Source organism: Hyla sarda, chromosome 6 (assembly GCF_029499605.1).
Source record: "Hyla sarda isolate aHylSar1 chromosome 6, aHylSar1.hap1, whole genome shotgun sequence".
Taxonomy (NCBI): Eukaryota; Metazoa; Chordata; class Amphibia; order Anura; family Hylidae; genus Hyla; species Hyla sarda.
The window spans coordinates 221,408,059-221,427,739 of record NC_079194.1 but is presented as its reverse complement, the minus strand read 5'-3'; the positions used below and the strand labels follow the sequence as shown (position 1 = coordinate 221,427,739).

The 19,681-nt window shown below is 42.6% G+C and overlaps 1 protein-coding gene across 7 annotated transcripts in view; it reads left to right on the top strand.

Moving 5' to 3' along the window:
- Window positions 1-19,681, top strand: part of PPFIBP2 (PPFIA binding protein 2) — a 214,250-nt gene that overhangs the window by 130,772 nt on the left and 63,797 nt on the right. For all 7 annotated transcript variants that reach the window (XM_056526592.1, XM_056526593.1, XM_056526589.1 and 4 more), the window contains 3 exons: window positions 2,351-2,482; window positions 17,539-17,631; window positions 18,859-18,970. In XM_056526592.1, the coding sequence (XP_056382567.1) occupies window positions 2,351-2,482; window positions 17,539-17,631; window positions 18,859-18,970 (337 nt within the window). The remainder of the gene's footprint in view (window positions 1-2,350; window positions 2,483-17,538; window positions 17,632-18,858; window positions 18,971-19,681) is intronic.

The window sequence follows — 19,681 nt, the reverse complement described above, 5'->3', positions numbered from 1 at the left end:
AATTTCTTTTTCTGTCTTGTCCACATTGCTCTCTGCTGACACCTGATGCCCGTATCAGGAACTGTCCAGAGCAGGAGAAAATCACCATAGCAAACCTATGCTGCTCTGGACAGTTCCTGACACGGACAGAGGTGTCAGCAGAGATTACTGTGGACAAAACAAAAAGAAATTCAAAAAGAAAAGAATTTCCTCTGTAGCATACAGCTGCTAATAAGTACTGAAAGGATTGAGATTTATAAATAGAAGTAATTTAGAAATCTAGAAAGAAAAAATTGTGTGTGCAGCTCACAACCAAAAATCCGAGGTAAAGCTGGTTAATAAAGTTGATCCTCACCGACCAATAGAGAAAATTTAAATGTTAAATATATTAATTAATATATTTTAACATTTAATTTACAAATCTGTTTAACTTTCTGGCATCAGTTCATTTAAGAAAAAAAAGGTTTTCCACCGGAGTACCCCTTTAAATTTATTTTAAATTCTGTAGAAATTTACTGCATCCACTGACAGAAATTAACATAGAGCTTGCCATCTCCTTATAGCAATAAATGGAGAATAACCTACCGGTCTACTTAACCACCTATACCAAGAAGCTGTAGACTACTTATTCCTACACATATACAGATTCAACTGTGGTTGCTGTGGGCAACAAAGCCACTTCTTTAAAGGGGAACTCTGGAGGAAACAAAATGTTTTCAAATCAACTGGTGCCAGAAAGTTATACAGAATTTAAATTACTTCTATTTAAAACCTTTAATCCTTTCAGTACTTATCATCTGCTGTATGCTCCCAGAGGAAGTTGTGTAGTTCTTTCCAGTCTGACCACAGTGCTCTCTGCTGCTATGCTATTTATAACATTACTATAAGGGTGAAAACATAGGGGCTGTCAGACACCTGCAGCCAGAATGAGGTTAAAACCAAATTAGTTTTCACTCTAAGATGGATCTGTTTTCTAAAGGATTCAAATGGTTCCTTTAGACCCTGTTGACTATAATGAGATCCATCCAGGCTCCAGTATTTACGATGGAAGGAATTACACTGCAGTCGTCTGTCTTTTTTTTTTTCTCACCAAATATACTGAGAAGCTTGATGGAATCCTCAAACAAAAATGTGGACAATTGTGACGTGTGACAGATTTCTCCTAGCGCCAGAGCTGGTCCCTGTGACAGTACTGAAGGATCTGCTGCCTTGTGTAATAATTGGCACAGTCTTAGTTCATTTCCTTTCTCATGCTTCTGGAGAAAGTATTATTCTAAGGTTTCTGAATAAATGAGGAATGATTTATGGAAGTTTTCAGTTCATGAAACCTATCCTCATTTTCTGCTACATCACCTTTTGGATAAATATGACCTATCACCGGTGACTTCATTGATTTATCTCATACACAGCAAAAATCCGATGTAATGACTTTTACATTCCCCTCATAGATGAGGGCCATAATAGTGGAAACCTACTGGATATGCAGATTGTAATACTATATGTAGAATTCCACTCGGAAATTCTGCCGTGTGAACATAGCCTGAGGCTATGTTCACGTGGCGGAATTTCTGAGTGGAATGCTGCGGAAGTATTCCGCATGGAAATCCCACTGCAGCAGAGTCCCATTGTTGCTGTGTTGCAGTGTGCACACGACAGAATTTCCATGGCAGATATTTCTTTAGGGTACATTCCCACACGGTGTATTTGCTGCGTATTTGCTGCTGCGTATTTTATTTTCTCTGTTGAAGACAATGGGTAGGAAAATACGCAGCACCAAATACGCAGCAAAATACGCCGTGTGGGAACGTACCCTTAGGTGAAAGCCCGATTCAGGCATGTGCAGAAATAATAGACATGTCTATTCTTTCTGCGGATTTCGCTCAGAATGCATTGCCATCTATGAGACATGCATTTTCCTAGCGCCTCTTGAAACTTTCAAATATGCCGAATGTCTTCCCAAAAAACAGCGGCTATTCCCTATATTTTAAGCAGTGTGAACAAGGCCTGAGGATGAAGATTTTTCTTTTAGCATCAGCTGTCTGTGTTATAAAAGGCACCACGAATGGCACCTGAGGATTTAGAGCCTCATAAATGATTAAAAAGTGTTATTTAGCCAATATTTAGCATGGTTATGATATTATTTTATGTATGGAGCTTTCATTTAGAAACTGTATTTTGGTATTGTATTTATTATTTGTTTGGTATTATTTTAGCATCATACTGAATTGTAAGGAACTGTTTGGTACACTGTGACTGTAAACCATATTGGAATACAGCCAAAAGGATGTACCACTCTGGTTTTTATCAGATTTATGGACAGCCTTGGGCTCGCTTCATCTGTATGACTTTAGAACTTATGTTCTCTTTGTAGGAGCTTCTGAGTCGGACGTCTCTAGAGACCCAAAAGCTGGATCTGATGGCCGAAATTTCAAACCTCAAGATAAAGCTGGTTGGTTTGGAGAAAGAAAAGAACGACTGTGCGGAGTCCCACAATAAGGCAGAGGTTAGTCGCTCTTTACCCTCCCCGTCCCTCCTTTGTCATTTATTGATGTGTGTGTATATATATATACATATATATATATATATATACACACATCATCTGTTGGACTGCACCTTATCCCGACCAGAGCAGCGTCTTTCATGAGTGTGTGATCATATCTATTCTCAGAACTTTCAGCTGCGCTAACTACATTCTCTCTTATATCCGACCTCTTCTTTTTTTTATTTTTACCTCTTTAAGTGTTGGATAATTGAGTTTGTTTTTGCATCCAAATCCCTAAAGTGGATGCAGATATAGGATTGCAATATTGGAGGCCTGAAAACTCTTCTGTTCATCCTCAAGCTGGTTACGTTTTTCAATAATAAAACACAACTTAAAAGGACGCTCTACTTTTGGTTATCAGTATCCTCTTCATATCTTTACTGTTTGTTTTTGTTTTTTATCCGGTGTCTTGCTTATTTTTTTTCTCTGTATATTGTTTAAAAACTATATACCGAAACTGTCAACAAGCATACTAGCTACTGTTTACAGATCTGGTTTTATTTTCTTATTAATTGTGGCTTATAGAAATATATGCGTTATCTATCCATGAATGCCTAACAACATATAAATAGAGCATGTATTTCTATTTCAAGGCCTAAAAGGGGCTTGAAGATGTCAAAGACTCAATTAGGCCATTTATAGAAGACAGTTTAAAATATACAATAAATGTAACAGATCAGTCAACAGTAGCTTCCTGTCACTTTTAATGTAATATTTGGAGATTTTTTTTTCATCAATTCTATTATAAAGAGGTTATAGACTTTGGCCCTGTTTATGTGGCACATTTTGCAAGCGCCACTGTTTTGGACAAGGTCGTAGCCCCATTCAATGGCAACCTGCCCAGAAAAAGTTATGTAATATTTTTGTCTGGGTTGTGTTGATGGCATTGAAGACAATGGGCCATGGTTTGTAAGCTGAACTGACACGGATTTTGGCCTATAATCCACATGGACTGAGACCTGAAATCAGCAGAGAAATCTGAGTTCTAAAAGGGGTATTCCGGGCAAAAACATGTTATCCCCTATCCAAAGGATAGGGGATAAGATGTCTGATCGTGGAGGGCCCACTGCTGAGACCCCCCGCGATCTCCCTGCAGCACCCGCATTCTATGCGGGGACTGTATCTCTAGTTTCGGAAACTTCTGGGACTGGGGACGTGCCGTCATGCCCCCTCCCATAGACATGAATGGAGGGGGCGTGGCGTGACGTCACGTCCCCAGTCCCGGAAACCTGGAGGTTTCCGAAACTGGAGATTCAGCACCCACATAGAATGCGGGCGCTACAGAGAGATCGCGGGGAGTCTCAGCAATGGGCCCCCCCGCAATCAGACACCTTATCCCCTATCCTTTGGATAGGAGATAAAATCTTTTTGCCCGGAATACCCCTTTAAATCGAAACTGTCACCAATAATATGCTTGTGAAGCTGCACACCTCCTTCACAAGCATATTCTAGGCATACCTTTTAGTAACACCTTAGACTAGTGTTATACTTACACAATCAAGCTTTATAATTCCCTCAGGAGTCAGACTTACAGTAGGGGAGCTCTGCTCCGGTCCACACCACCTCTTTCTACCTATGTTGCGCCATTGATTGACAGGTAAGGCGCGCGGCAGCAGAGCTACACAGGGCCGCTACAAGCAGGCGAACCCTGCCTGTCAATCAACTGCAGAACGTAGGCAGAAAGTAGGCGGTGTGGCCCGGAGCAGAGAGGACCCAGGGCTCAGCCTCCCCAACAGTCAGTTTGACTCTCGAGAGGATTATAAAGCTTGATTGTGTAAGTATAAACTAGCCTAAGGTGCCACTAAAGGTAAGCCTAGAATATCCGTGTTGACAAGGGGGTGCAAGATACGCTTGTCAATTCGTGACGCCAGGGCAAGGTTAGCCTATACACGGTCCGAGGTGGAGGCAGCTTCTCCTGGGCCAGACACAGGGCAATAATCACACTGGGTTACAGATAACTGTCTTTTACTGAGGCAAGTGTAGATGGTACAACACATGCAGTACAGAGCAGAGGAGAAGGGATGCAGTGTAACCTTTGGGATCCCTATTGCCTTGCTGGGACTTATGGTGCTTTTCACCCATTTGAATGATTTAAACTTGAGATTTGATACTTGAAGATATCCCACGCTGACTGGGTATAACTCACCAACTTCTTTAGGCTTCCCTCTGGGTCCACCTCCCACTTCCAACTCTTTTCCACACTGCAGCTCACATGGAGCAATGACTAAGCACAAACTGATACTAAAACTGGGGCACTTCCTCCCACCTACACTATATACAGGAGAATTTTGGGGTTCCTATTGGGTAGACAGGGTCACCTGGTTACCACTCCATCTCCCTACTTTTTTTCTTTAAATATCTTTATTAAAGTTTTAACATTCTATTACTAAATGAACAGACAGGGACTAGACACTAGTCCTTAAATGGGGTAACTATAGTTTTCCATCTTTTTTAAAAAGGATTTCACCGATAAATCGGCTGTCCTCCCACCTCCCTCTTAAAGATACAGCACATAAATAACATAATGAATACAGTAAATATAGTAAAGTGCATGAACATGATGAACAATGCAACAGTGGGCACCACACCAGCAGCAGGCATGCCCGAGAAGATCTGCAGCCCACAGGACAGCCTTTGGTGCTGGGACACCACATATGCTTGTGAAGCTCTTGTGCACTGCACGGTGTGTGCAGCTTCCCAAGCATATTCTTGGTGACAGTTTCGCTTTAAGGTGGCCATGCACTTTAGGACTCATTCACCCTATATTTTGCCTTCCAAGGCACGTATGTCAGCAACCTGGGGTGCTACGCATTTCTACGCAGACCCTATTAGTATGTATTTTATGTCTAACTCAAAATGTATTCCTACACTCATGAGTCAAAACTTGTATATACTAAAAAATGACTTTAATGTAGTGACTAGCGGACTACATTATGGCCATTAAGGGGTCATTTACTAAAGAGGCGTGGCAGCCGAAAAAGGGGCATATCACTGACATATTTTTTTTTTTTTTTTTTTAGTCCAACATATTTACTAATGTTCCCATATAAAATGTGATAGATTTGAGCTGTGAGAAACCTGACAGGTCAGAGCAGTTGTATTAAAAATAATAATAATAATAATAAAATAAAAATAAAAAACGTAGTGAAAAGTGCAAAACTAAAAAATTAGGGGGTGAGGGCGGACACAAATAAAACGACTCTGTACTCTGTAAATCAAGGCCAGTGTTTGTATACATCTGGATCCAATTTTGAAAGATTGCTGACGTAAGGCACAGTCATTATGTGAACCTAGCTTTGGATGTAAGTCCACCAAACCCATTGATTACTTTCAGAAACCTATTGGGCACCCAAACTCTCCCCCTGATGGTACATGTCAGGGTAAAGAATGATCTAGCATGTAGGATCTCATCTTGCCCAATACTTTGGCCAAGTAGGAGATCAGCTGCTGCCAGAGGAGTCTAAGAATGTTGTCTTCCCCTTTTCTAGGTCATCAATTCCTTGTGCATATCTTTAGAGGTACAGCTACCTTTTTAAATATGTTCAGCTGACAGCTAAGGGCCCTTTTACACGAGAAGCCCATTCAGCTCATGACTGGCCTATGTAAAGGAGCCTTTAGGTGGATGGTTACCTACTTTATTTTTTAACTCAATATAAGAATGGGTGGAGGAGCATTCTTTAGAAATTGTTAGGATCCAAAACATTTGATGAAAAAGATTCCCAAAAGGTGATATGACCCTCAGGCTTTGTCCACACAGACAAAAACCATGCTGAAAACACCATCTCAATCTCCTGTAGCGGGTTTTTGGGAGCGCCCCATAGTGTCTCTGGGGTCCCTCACCCTAGCCACCTCACTATGCCTGACAGGCGGATCCTGAGCCTCCGCTATCTGGGAGCTGGGGTACATCTCTGCGGCAGTGCCTCCACCCAGTGGAGCATCCGGTGTAGGGATGTGGGGTCCCACTGGGAACATACTTGGTACAATGAGACTGACACAGCCTAATGTGAACTAACTTTACATAGTAAGTGGCTAATGAACAACATACATAGGATAATAAAGTAGTGTAATACAGATAGGAATGCAATGGGGATTTTCCTCACCCACCCACTAGCACACCTTCGGCCCACCCCCTTATCTTCGCCCTAATGGCCATTGGTGCACATAGGAGTGTTGGGGCCCCTATAAGTCCTGCTCTGCAGTCACTGAAGCAGCCTGTGCTTTTTAATATCCGCCACTGAACCTCACAGTCTTTACTTTGAGTAAGGAGACAGATGCCCTGTAGTGGAACAGGGAAGAGGCTTTAGGCTTGCCCTCACAACACCATTAACCAGGTCAGTCCAGCAGCAGTCTCCTCTCACTGTATTCACCAGATGTCTGGACTCAATGCTTGTCTCTGCCAGCAGTTCTCTCTCTCAGCTAGTGTGGTCTAGTCTTTTCTCTAGCAAAGCTTGTAGTCATCTGAACAAATCCTCAGGACACAGGACCTGTGTGATGTCACTATCATGTGACCGAAGTCTCCACCAATCAGCATTATCTCTCATGAAATGGCTGCTAATCATGTGATCACAGCTCCAGTCTTTATTAACAGCATACTAATTCATTTGTGGTCTCCATCTGCCATTCACTGGGCTTTTCAGATAATGCAGCCAACTCCACAGGGGTTACACTCCATTATGTCTCACCCTAGCTCCGGGGCATAGGAACCCCCAAAAATCGTGGGGGTGGAAAATAGCATTATAATTGGGTGTGGCTTTGCAAAAGGTGGAGCCATAAAAGGGAGGGACCAAAAGGGGCGGGACCACTTAATTTTGCATGAAAATACAGGCTCCTCATCACAGGTACCTTCAGGGAGCAGTGAATTCAAGAGATAGGGATTTGTCAGGACTCTGAGAGGTAGCCTGTGTGTGTGAGGTCAGGACAAGGGGTTAGTGTAGGCACCCTTAACACTTTGACGAGACAGGGTGCACATGTATGCCTTGGTAGCAGTCTGGGTGTAGGAAGTGCGCTTACTAGCTGAACGCTCTTCATTTCTTGCTAATGCCGCACATCAGTGATTATGTCCCTTCCCTAATAAAAGTGTAAACAAAAATAAACATCAAGTAGTGAAGCAAAGAAAAGAGAAGTGCAGGCACTGCACGCTATATGATACTGACAGTCTTAATGTGGGAGCACAGACGGTAGAGATAACAGCTAGTCGGGTGGTGCTCATTTGCAGAAAGTCGCAGCATGTGAATACAGTTCAACATATAGAAGGACAAAGGCACTCACCCAGCACTGTGAATAAACTTCTTCTTTAATTCATGTGATACATTACATGGCAGGATTGCGGTGGCAGCTGCGGCGAGGGCAGGACGCCAGTGTGTAAGAATCTTGCACACTGGCGTCCTGCACTCGCCGCGACTGCCACCGCAATCCTGTCTTGTAATGTACCACATGAATTAAAGCAGTGTAACGCCATGCGCTCCGGGTCCCGTATCCATCCCGGAGTGCTCGTGGCGTCTGGTCTCCTGCAGCGCCCCGGTCTCTCACTCTGACCGGGAGCGCTGCTACAGTGCTGCCGACGGGGATGCGATCCGCATGGCGGCACTAGTCCGCTTGCAGATCGCATCCCGTTCTGATTACCTGCCCCGTCCTCTGTCTCAGCCCCGGCGCGTGCGGTCCCGCTCTCTAGGGCGCGCGCGCACCGGGTCTCTCAGATTTAAAGGGCCAGTGCACCATTAATTGGTGCCTGGCCCAATCTGTTCCTAATCAGTCCTGATTACTGTGGATACTATATAAACTCACTTCCCCTTCCTGTCCCTGCTGGATCTTGTTGTCTAGTGCCTTGTGAAAGCATTTAGTGTGTGCCATAACCTGTGTATCCAGACCTTCTGCTGTTGCCCCTGACTACGAACCATTGCCGCCTGCCCTGACCTTCTGCTACGTCTGACCTCACCTCTGTCTAGTCCTCCTGTACCACGCCTATCTCAGCTGTCAGTGAGGTCGAGTCGCTATCGGGATATACGACCTGGGAGTTACTGCCGCAGCAAGCCCATCCCGCCTTGCAGCGGGCTCTGGTGAAAACCAGTAACTCCTTAGAACCGGTCCCCCGGTACGGCCGCGTCATCGCCTCACTGACCAGAGGATCCACTACCTGCATACCAGTCCGGATCGTGACAAGAAGTTTATTCACAGTGCTGGGTGAGTTTCTTTGTCCTTCTATACGTTGAACAAAAATAAACATATTTGGTATCGCCGAATGTGGAAATGACAAAACTATTAAAATACAACATTAATGAAACTGCATGGGAAATGGTGTAAACGTTAAAAAAAAATCCCTATGTCCAGAATTGCTGATTTCTGGTCACTTCATATACCAGAAAAAACAAGTTTATTTTAAGTGATCAAAAAGTACTATCAAAACAAAAATGATACAGATAAAAACTACAGACCACAGAGCCAAAAATAAATCTCATAACTAAAAGTCTTTATAGAAGAGGACAATTTTAAGCATTAAAACCAGTATACAAGGAGGAATAAAATCAGCATCCATATTACCACCATATTATTACTGACCAAATCCTGAATACTGAGACCAATATTAACACTAATATCGGCATACATGGAACAAATTATACCAGCGCACACACAGACTGGATAATACCACCATACTGAGTAAAAACCACTATAAACAGACTATCAATTCCAATATCAGAATATAAACAATACCAGGACCAAATAATACTGCCTCATCCAGAACACACTTTACATCAAACAGTGACTGACTAATGCATCATACTGTTACAAAATAAAATCACTGTATACAGAACTGTATGTCCCTGTACAGTGACAATAAAGAAGTAGATACCAGCTGTACACAGAATCAGTAGAAGACAGCACTGGATAAATCCATTGTCCCCGTAGTCATCCAGAGTCTCTTAAGCATCTGCAGGAAAAACATGTTAGACACTGCATTTTTCTAGTGCACTGCCCTCTCATAATAAGGCTAGTAGGTCCCACATTAAGTAGGCCTATTCCCCCCCCCCCCAGTAGATAAATACGTCAGAAAGTAGGTAGGTTGTTAGCTAGCTAGATAGGTAGACCGATAGCTTGTTAGGTGTCTAGGTAGATTGCTAGCTAGCTAAGTAGATAGCCATACAGGAAGGTAGTTAGGTTGCTAGGTAGATAGCTAGGTAGTTAGCAAGGTTGGTTGTTAGCAACATAGGTGGGTAGCTGGCTAGGTAGCCAGGTAGGCAACCAGCTGGATAAGTTATCTGGCTAGGTAGGTAGCCAGGTAGTTAGGTTGATAGCTAGGTAGGTAGCCAGGTAGTCGGGTTTCTAGGTAGATGGAAAGCTAGGTAGGTATTCAGGTTGCTAGATAGCCAGGTAAGTAGGCCGGCAGCTAGCTTGCTACATAGGTAGTTAAATAGCCAGGTAGATAGGTTGTTAGCTAGCTTGGTAGGTAGGTATTACACTTATCAGGTTACCTCTACAACATGCCATAAAAACGCTGAATGTGATTGAATGCGATGGCCGCCACCAGCTACCACTCATTCCCGCTTGTTACTGGTCCTACAATGCGGCTTTTGGTCACAATACACAGTGTACTTCACACTTACTCTATTGGACCATTTTCACATAGACGCGCTATTATGTAATTACTTCTGTGAATGTTTATTACTACTTTTTATAGTGCAGTCCAATTATATGTAAGTTAATGACCTTTGTATGTTTAGTTCACAAATAGAACAACTGATGGAGTGCACTTCATACAATCATAGATGCATAGTCTCCAGCGTTATTCAAAGTGCATATATAATTAGGTGTTACCGTTCACATTTTGTGCAAACTGCACATTATTAAACAGAAGGTGCATAACTTTGCCTTGATGTCAGGACCCTTCTTGTATAATTGCACAAAGTCCTGTCTATTACATCGGGTCCCTATATTAGCACCAGGTAATGTATTCACTGTTCACTTTATTGCAAATGTCCCGACACTGCGCTATTACACTAGTGCCCATCACTCCATTTCCTAATCCACATATGTACACAGCTTCCTTTGTTATGCATTGGCTGCAGCTTGTATAACACTATGTAATTGCACTTAGCTGTTTCCTATGTAGTGGTAGCTGGTTTCAAGTATTTGGGCTCTGTTCATATTGTCATAGACCATCCTACGTGTTTCATCCACCTCAATTCATCAGGGATCACGTTGTAGCGTGTATTCTTATCGATTCATGGGCCACCAGTGACGGGCACTAATGCAATAGCGCAGTGTTGGGACATTTGCAATAAAGTGAACAGTGAATACATTACCTGGTGCTAATATAGGGACCCGATGTAATAGACAGGACTTTGTGCAATTATACAAGAAGGGTCCTGACATCAAGGCAAAGTTATGCACCTTATGTTTATGAATGTAACACCTAATTATATATGCACTTTGAATAACGCTGGAGACTATGCATCTATGATTGTATGAAGTGCACTCCATCAGTTGTTCTATTTGTGAACTAAACATACAAAGGACATTAACTCACATATAATTGGACTACACTATAAAAAGCAGTAATAAACATTCCCAGAAGTAATTACATAATAGCGCGTCTATGTGTATTGTGACCAAAAGCCGCATTGTAGGACCAGTAACAAGCGGGAATGAGTGGTAGCTGGTGGCGGCCATCGCATTCAGCGTTTTTGTAGAATGTTGTAGAGGTGCTATAGTTTCCAGTCACCCCCCCCCCCACACACACACACACACACACACCCCAGAGTACAAATAAAATAACAAAAAACTCACCTAGTCCCACGCAGCGATCTCCAGAAGAGCCAGGCCGCGTTCTCTCTTCTCCACAGGGCAGGCGCTGACGAGTGACGCCATCGGAGCCTGCGTCAGGGCAGAGGTCACGGCCGTCTTTGAACTGTTTTTACGCACGCAATTCAAAGAGGCTCCGGCGGGTAGTGACCGGCTACGGATGCCTCCCTGGGTTAAATTGACCCAGGGAGCATATAATACAGCAAAGTCTGCGGGCAGAGGCAGAATTCCCCCATGATCTGTCCCCCCTGCATGATTTTCTGGGGGGGGGGATGTGTAAAGCTACAACTCCCAGTATGCCTGCTGTCAGGGCATGTTTGGAGTTTTTAGTTTTGTAACAGCTGGTGAGCCTCATCTACCCTTGAAGGTTACCTGCCCCCTCACTAGTCTTTATCTTGTGTAGTTTTCATACACGAAGCTGTTTTTCATCTCGCGCCTGTCTATAGGTTTGGCTGCCTGAGACACGCTGACCACTTTGCAGCTGTTTAATGCCTTGTGTCCTAGTAATAGTAACAAACACTCAAGCCTATGAAATCTCTTGAAGATACTGATTTTGACTACTAGGCTCTGCAGTTGAATTCCATGTCTGTAGCCAAACACTGAGGGATACAAGTGTAAGAGAGGACTGTGCTCCGTACAAATGGATTCTTGGAATAGACAGGCAGAAATGCCATCAGAAGCTTCAGATGACTGACTGAGAGAGGTGGGGTTTTAACAACCACTTCTGCAACCTTTAAAGGGGTACTCCACTGTCCAGCGTTCAGAAGTAAATGTTTCGAATGCTATTTTCACGCTGCCGGGGTCAGTCATGCCCCACCTGACATCACGGCCATGCCCCCTCAATGCAAGTCTATGGGAGGGGGCGTGACGGCCGTGATGTCAGGTGGGGCAAGACCGACCCCGGCAGCGTGAAAATAGCATTCGAAACATTTACTTCCGAACACTGGCCAGTGGAGTACCCCTTTAAAACTTCAGCAGTGATTGTTTCTCCTGGGAAGACTTAAAGGGGTACTCCGGTGGAAAACTTTTTTTTTTTTTTCTTCTTTTTTTTTAATCAACTGGGGCCAGAAAGTTAAACAGATTTGTAAATTACTTCTATTAAAAAAAATCTTAATCTTTCCAGTACTTATTAGCTGCTGAATGCTACAGAGGAAATTGTTTTCTTTTTGGAACACAGAGCTCTCTACGGACATCATGACCACAGCGCTCTCTGCTGACATCTCTGTCCATTTTAGGAACTGACCAGAGCAGCATATGTTTGCTATGGGGATTTTCTCCTACTATGGACAGAGATGTCAGCAGAAAGCACTGTGGTCATGATGTCAGCAGAGAGCACTGTGTTCCAAAAAGAAAATAATATTATTTTATAGTATTCAGCAGCTAATAAGTACTGGAAGGATTAAGATTTTTTTAAGAGAAGTAATTTACAAATCTGTTTAACTTTCTGGCACCTGTTGATTTAAAAAAAAAAAAAGTTTTCCACGGGAGTACCATTTACCATGTTTACACAGAAATTTTCCATACAGACATTCACCCGTGTGAACATAGCCTTAAAGGGGTATTCCAGGCAAAACCTTTTTTATATATATCAACTGGCTCCGGAAAGTTAAACAGATTTGTAAATTACTTCTATTAAAAAATCTTAATCCTTCCAATAGTTATTAGCTTCTGAAGTTTTCTGTCTAACTGCTCAATGCTGATGTCACGTCCCGGGAGCTGTGCATGATGGGAGAATATCCCCATAGGAACTGCACAGCTCCCGGGACGTGAGTCATCAGAGAGCAGTTAGACAGAAAACAACAACTCAACTTCAGAAGCTAATAACTATGGGAAGGATTAAGATTTTTTAATAGAAGTAATTTACAAATCTGTTTAACTTTCCAGAGCCAGTTGATATATAAAAAAAATTTTTGGCCTGGAATACCCCTTTTAAAGAGGTGAGTTTGGAGCCAGTCACTTCGAACTTTTTCTCATGGAATGACACACAAATAACTTGTTAGTCCTTGATATGAGCAACGATAACAAAGATTAAAATTCAAGTGAATGTGGACGTGAAACTCCAGTCCAACACTGGGCGTGATCGACCAAGAATTATATATTATTGATCTCATTTTGATTTGATCTTTTGCTTTTCCGTGATAGTTTTTTTTTTTCTGTTTCAGGCTGTTGAGTTTTTTTTTGTTTGTTTGTATACACCTTTTCTTTCTTGCCTTTTTTTTGCAGTCTGTAGTCAATCTGATCAATGAACTCCAAGAGCAGATGTGCAAACTCCAACTGGAGATCAATGCTAAAATCCAAGAAAGGGAGACCCAGCCTAAAATTATAGACCTAATCAAGGCTGTCCACGACACATCAAGTTGTGATCCCCCACAACCAGTGAAGTGTAATGGTTGTGAAGGGAAGGATGTATGAGAAGTATTCTGATCCTTGCATGGGGTATGGTTGGGTTATGTACTAAAGCACTACTTATTTAGTCCTTCAATGGTGCATATTGTTTGTGACTAACAATTATACCAGGTTTTAGTTACTAGCGTATGCATTGATGACATTTGTGCACATAGTCCTAATTTATGCACAGATAAATGTCTATTGACATACTAAGGTGATGCAGCAAGCAAGAAATTCACATTGGCACACACCTGTTAAAACATAACCTCTATTTCATCATCTTCATAAAAAGAAGCTGGCCTCTGGTGGAATCGAAAAGAGAAAAGGGAGCGCTCCATAGCGCGAAACCGCCGGTTTAGGGTCCAGAACACGATATTGAATTAACCCTTACCAAATGCGGTTGTGTGAGCTCACACACGACAATGGTCAGCGTGAGTGAGGCCCGGTCTGCAGCCTTCCCAGTCAAGCGAACGGTACCAGGAGAGGACTTCCAGGAGTAGTGGGTTTCAGCGGTGCTGACCAGGAGTAGACACGTCAGGTAAGTAAGCGAAGGGTTTATTTAAAACAATGCAACGCATTTCACCGCACTTGCGCGGCTTCATCAGGCATCTGATGAAGCCGCGCAGGCGCGGTGAAACGCGTTTTATTGTTTTAAATAAACCCTCCTCCTACTTACCTGACGTGTCTACTCCTGGTCAGCGCTGCGGAAACCCACTACTCCTGGAAGTCCTCTCCTGGTACCATTCTGGCGGGATCGGGAAACAGAAAAAATGCTGCAGCCGAATCTGCGCGGGTGGTGGGCAGCCGCCCACCACCTGGGCAGCTTCGGCTGCAGCATTTTTTCTGTTTCCCGATCCCGCCAGAGATCGGGAAGATGTTGGTGGTAGTGCTGCCTTGTCTTTCTTCTACTGCCTTGAGTATATATTAAGGTGAGTTTTCAATCACCTATGTCAAAATATACCACACAGGGAAGCGCTCTGTTCTTTGCTTGTTCCTCTCTATAATAATATATTGGGGAAATTGAAAAATGGTGTAGCTTTTGAACATTTTAGAAAACTACAGAGAAAGAAGAGAAATAATTTTTATATATTTGAAGTGTAGATAATACACCACACACCACACACACACACACACACACACACACACACACACACACACACACACATATATACATATATGTGTATATATAATATATATTAGAGATGAAGCCCGGTAGCAAGTATTTGAATTGGCTTGTCAATATGATTTCCCAAAGTGCTACTCCTGCACTCAACCAGGGACATTAGCTCCCCCTTTCAATTCACCTCTTCGCTTTTATCTGGCTTATTCTACCAAAGAGGATGAAGCAAACCTTAGCTGAGACAAACCTCTTAACAGGCCCTATCCCATAGCAAACAATGGCTGCACCTACGGTACAAATGTCCTTGGCCATTTTGTGATTTACTAATATAGAATGACAATTGACCAGTGGATAAATAGCCGCCTCTAATGGGGAGAAAAGTTGAGTTTTTATTGGTACCAAGGGCTTTGTAGTGATGTGTGCTTTGTGTTGAAGTGTCATATTGCTTGCTATACATCTTAAAGGCTCAGATTTTCAGTGCTTGTTTATTTTGCTGTGACTTAGAAATATTACAGTACATAACAGTATTTGATGTAATTGAATGGAATTCCTATGACAAATCCAGGGGGGTATTGGGCAATGTAGCAATTTAAGAAATATGTCAGAATTTGGACATTTCATCATCTGCGTTAGTACTATCTATATGGAAGGGATAACTAGCCTGGATGATGTATAAGCACGCCCATGCAGCTGGACTAAGGCTGCATTATCATCTCGTTTTTTACATACTGTGCCGGATCCGGCTGGGGGAGGGGAAAACCGGGCGCTCCCGTACCCCAGCCGGATCAGCCCATAAATCCATTTACTTTAATGAGCCGACCGGAGTCAAACGGTGACTCCAGTTGGCTCAGTTTTGAACCGTATGTGGTTTCCCAACCGGACCTAAAACCGTAGTGTACTACGGTTTTAGGTCCGGTCACAAAACCAGATACGGGTCAAAACTGAGCCGACCAGAGTCCCCGTTTGACTCCGGTCGGCATTAAAGTAAATGGATTTACGGGCTGATCCGGCTGGGGTATGGGAGCGCCCGGTTTTCCCCTCCCCCATCCGGATCCGGCACCCGTATGTAAAAAAAAAAGAGATGTGAATGCAGCCTTATACTTTCGAGTTTCTGTATCTCCTTATGTGAACTCTGGTGCTTTTAGGCCAAATGACCATATTATGGTTCTAATAAGCTCTGTGTCCTGTTCCGTGTGATTAGAAATTTATGGCCTCATACTATACCTCCGATTTATATAAATGTATGAATTAAAAAATATATATTTCTATCTATATGGAAGCACATGGAATACTTATGGCTTTGTAAAATGAAACTGTAGATACTACAGTGTCCTGCTGTATAGTCCATATTGTAGATTTGGGCGAGTATGATATTGCAACCAAATGTTGCTTATCCTCTGCCTTCCAATAATAATGAAAGAGAAAAGGTTCTCCAATGGTGAAGAATCACCGGTAAACGGGTAAGGAGATTGGGAACGTCTCTTACCGCAAAGGGTTGTGTATCGCCATACACAACAATGGAATGAGCGTAGGTAACACAGGATCCTGTTTGCAGCCTTCCCAGGAAACAAGATAGAGAAGAACAGGTAACTTCAGACACAGATCAAATTCTGATAGCGCTGACTAGGAATCGGTTGAGAGGAGCCAAGGTAAAATCCAGCTTGTTACTTTTAAGACCACAATGCAATGCGTTTCGCTGCGCATGCGCAGCGAAACGCGTTGCATTGTGGTCTTAAAATAAACGAGTTGGATTTTACCTTGGCTCCTCTCAACTGATTCCTGGTCAGTGCCATCAGATTCCCACCTGGTTCTGAAGTTACCTGTTCTTCATTGCCTTACAAGGGACATTTAGGCTAGGTTCACACTGTGGAATCTCTGGGCAGAATTTCTGCCGGAGATCGAGCAGGTGGCACTAGGACTGCGCGGACTGCATTGCTGTCCCCATAGATGTCAATGCATTTCTGAGCAGATCTCCCAAAAGATCCACCCAGAAATGCATTGCCATCTGTGGGGACGCCAATGCAGTCCACACGGTCCTAGTGCCGCCAGCTCGATCTCCGGCAGAAGTTCTGTCCACATGGCAGTTTTGTTGCAGGAATTCCTGTCTATGAAAATCTGTGCATGTGAATGGGGCGGCTTGTGCAGCATGTGCATGGATTTCTACATGGATTTCTACAATCTCCATTCAAGTAATTTGGAAAGTTGTGGCACATTTGCTAGAGAAATATCTGAATGTACCCTTATAGCAAGCAAACATGTTAAAAGTTATTTAGACTATCTGTAAATTTTTTTTTTCTTAAGTATTGTGGCCCCTAGATGCCCCTCTTCAAAGTAACCATGCTTTATGTTGTGCCACAGACTTGGTAACCATTTCTGAGAAATATTCCAATTTGCCTTCAAGGCGCTGAAAGCTGCAAATAAAATGTTTGTTGCCTAAAGCGACACAGACTTGCAGAGACAGTTTCCAGAACGAACGCGTTCGCCTGTTCACATGCTTTCATGTCATAGGTGGGAAAGTTCCTAATCACTGAAGAACATCAGACTCAAGTGTGGACAGGCCAAAGAGTGACATTGTCTCTTCATGACTTAGTGTTAGCTGCATGGGGTTGATCGACTCATTGTCAATGAGCATTCTGTATGTTTTGCCTGCTCTGTGTGGATGTCCACGTCTTACCTGGTGCTCATGGAGTACGTTTCTCTGTCTCGTTCACAGATGCTAATACAGGAGCTTAAAAACTTAAGAATCAGAGTGGAGGAACTGGAAAACGAGAGAGCGCAGTATGAGTGGAAACTCAAAGCAACAAAGGTGAGCTACAGTACTCTTCTAAATATGTTCCTACCCAATCTAGCTTACAGCAGTGTATGACCAGAGACGTGTGCAGAAAGTCTGTACGGCACTGCTCAGATGCTGTGTGATGATTAGCCATAATACTAAGCTGCACTGTCATGTGCAGTAGGTACAGAGCTATTCTTATTAGACAGCAATGCTTCTAAAGGATAAAATGTTTCCATACACAGCTAGCATTTTCATGAAGTACAGTATGCCACAATTTTGTATGGAAACATTTTATACACAAATTCCACATCCAAATTGGAGTGTGTCAATATGTGTGCACAAGTCTGCAGCTCTACATTTCGTGTGCTCTTAATTTATTACTACTCTATGTAAAGCAAGAGAAGTGAGAACATTTTGGGGAAAAAACTATGTATCTATATAGTTTCCCCAACATTTCCCCAGTGCAGTCCTTAAGTACCCTCCAACAGGTCAAGCTGTCAGGATTTTCTTAGCCTTTTACAGTGGATATAACTGTAGTGATGCCTGATGCACTGACCATAATTGTATCGCCTGTAAAAGACAAAAAAATAAAATAAAATCTTAAAAACATGACCTTACTTGAAGAGCATGCTTGGGAAACACTGCCCTTATGGGTAAGCAACCTTGTCTGACTAAATCGGTAGAAATATCCCTGTCTATGGCCTATTAGTGTGACAAATACAATTTGTATGGAGCCACCAGAAAAAAGGTTTGGGGGTCCCATGCTTCTCGGAGAGAGTATTGGGTTTTATAGAAAAGAGTTTAACACAGTAGCACAAAAAGTGCCCTTGCTGACCAGTTATATTCCAGATCTGTAAAGAATGTTACAGCTGAAGTTATGTTACAGCTACGGAAAATACGTCTTCCTCCCTCTGTTATTCCTCTTGGTAATTGTGTGTGTGTGTGTGTGTGTGTGTATATATATATAATCAATAAAATGTGTCGGAAGAGCTGTGGAGCAGGACACGGGTCTTATCAATACATACAATCCCCACCAGCTATGTTCAAGCTGGCCCTACATGTAGGACTAAGTCCTCTCTAGGCTTGTTTTTACAAATGATCGAACCAGCAACATGCCAGACAAAACTGCTGGATCAAGGTGATCCATTTGCCAAAAATGGTATGCCTTTGGACCTCACAAATGATAATTCGTTTATGAATGTTTATTTTGTAGTACAAACTGATTTTTTTGACATTTTCATATTTCTATTATTTTAGGCTGAAATTGCACAACTACAAGAACAGTTGGCACTGAAAGATGCAGAAATTGAGCGCTTACAGAGCCAGGTTTCTTCAAGAACAGTTGCACAAAATGAATCTTCAGAAAGAGGTAATAAGTGACATATTGGCCCTCATTTACTATTGCGATTAAACTAAACAGACTACCCTGGGGTAGTAAGAGGCCGTATAACCAACTAAATAACTAAACCCCAAGGCCTAAACCGGGGTATGAAACCCCTATTGCTTATCCCTAAAATATAACTTTTACTTCATAATATTAAAATACAAATCCCAACAAAAAAGATAGGTCAAAACTGATAACCAAGTGACCCTAGTATCAATTCGATTCGTTATAAGGGAGCAATCTCCACTAAATAACTAGGTAGCCCTGCAGTGGCTATCTATTGTGAGGATCACACTGGTATCGCTTAAAATACAACACTATTGCTGCCTCTACATGTTTCGCCGCCTCCGCGGCTTTCTCAAGAGGCAATGGTGGCAATTACATCTTTTTTGTTGGGATTTGTATTTTAATATTATGACGTTAAAGTAATATTTTAGGGGTAAGCAATAAGGGGTTTCATACCCCGGGCTTAGGCTTTGGGGTTTAGTTATTTAGTCATTTACTATTGTGAACCCGACATGTTTTGTCGGGTTGTGCGCCAGATTCTGTCGCATTGCGCCAGAAATTATGGCGCAAAATCTGGCGCAGACAGAATTGAAAAAACCCTGACTAACTCTCCATTTTGCTAAGAAAACATTTTCACAAAAACCCAACATATTTACTAAGGTTTCCACATAAAATGTGGTGGATTTGAGC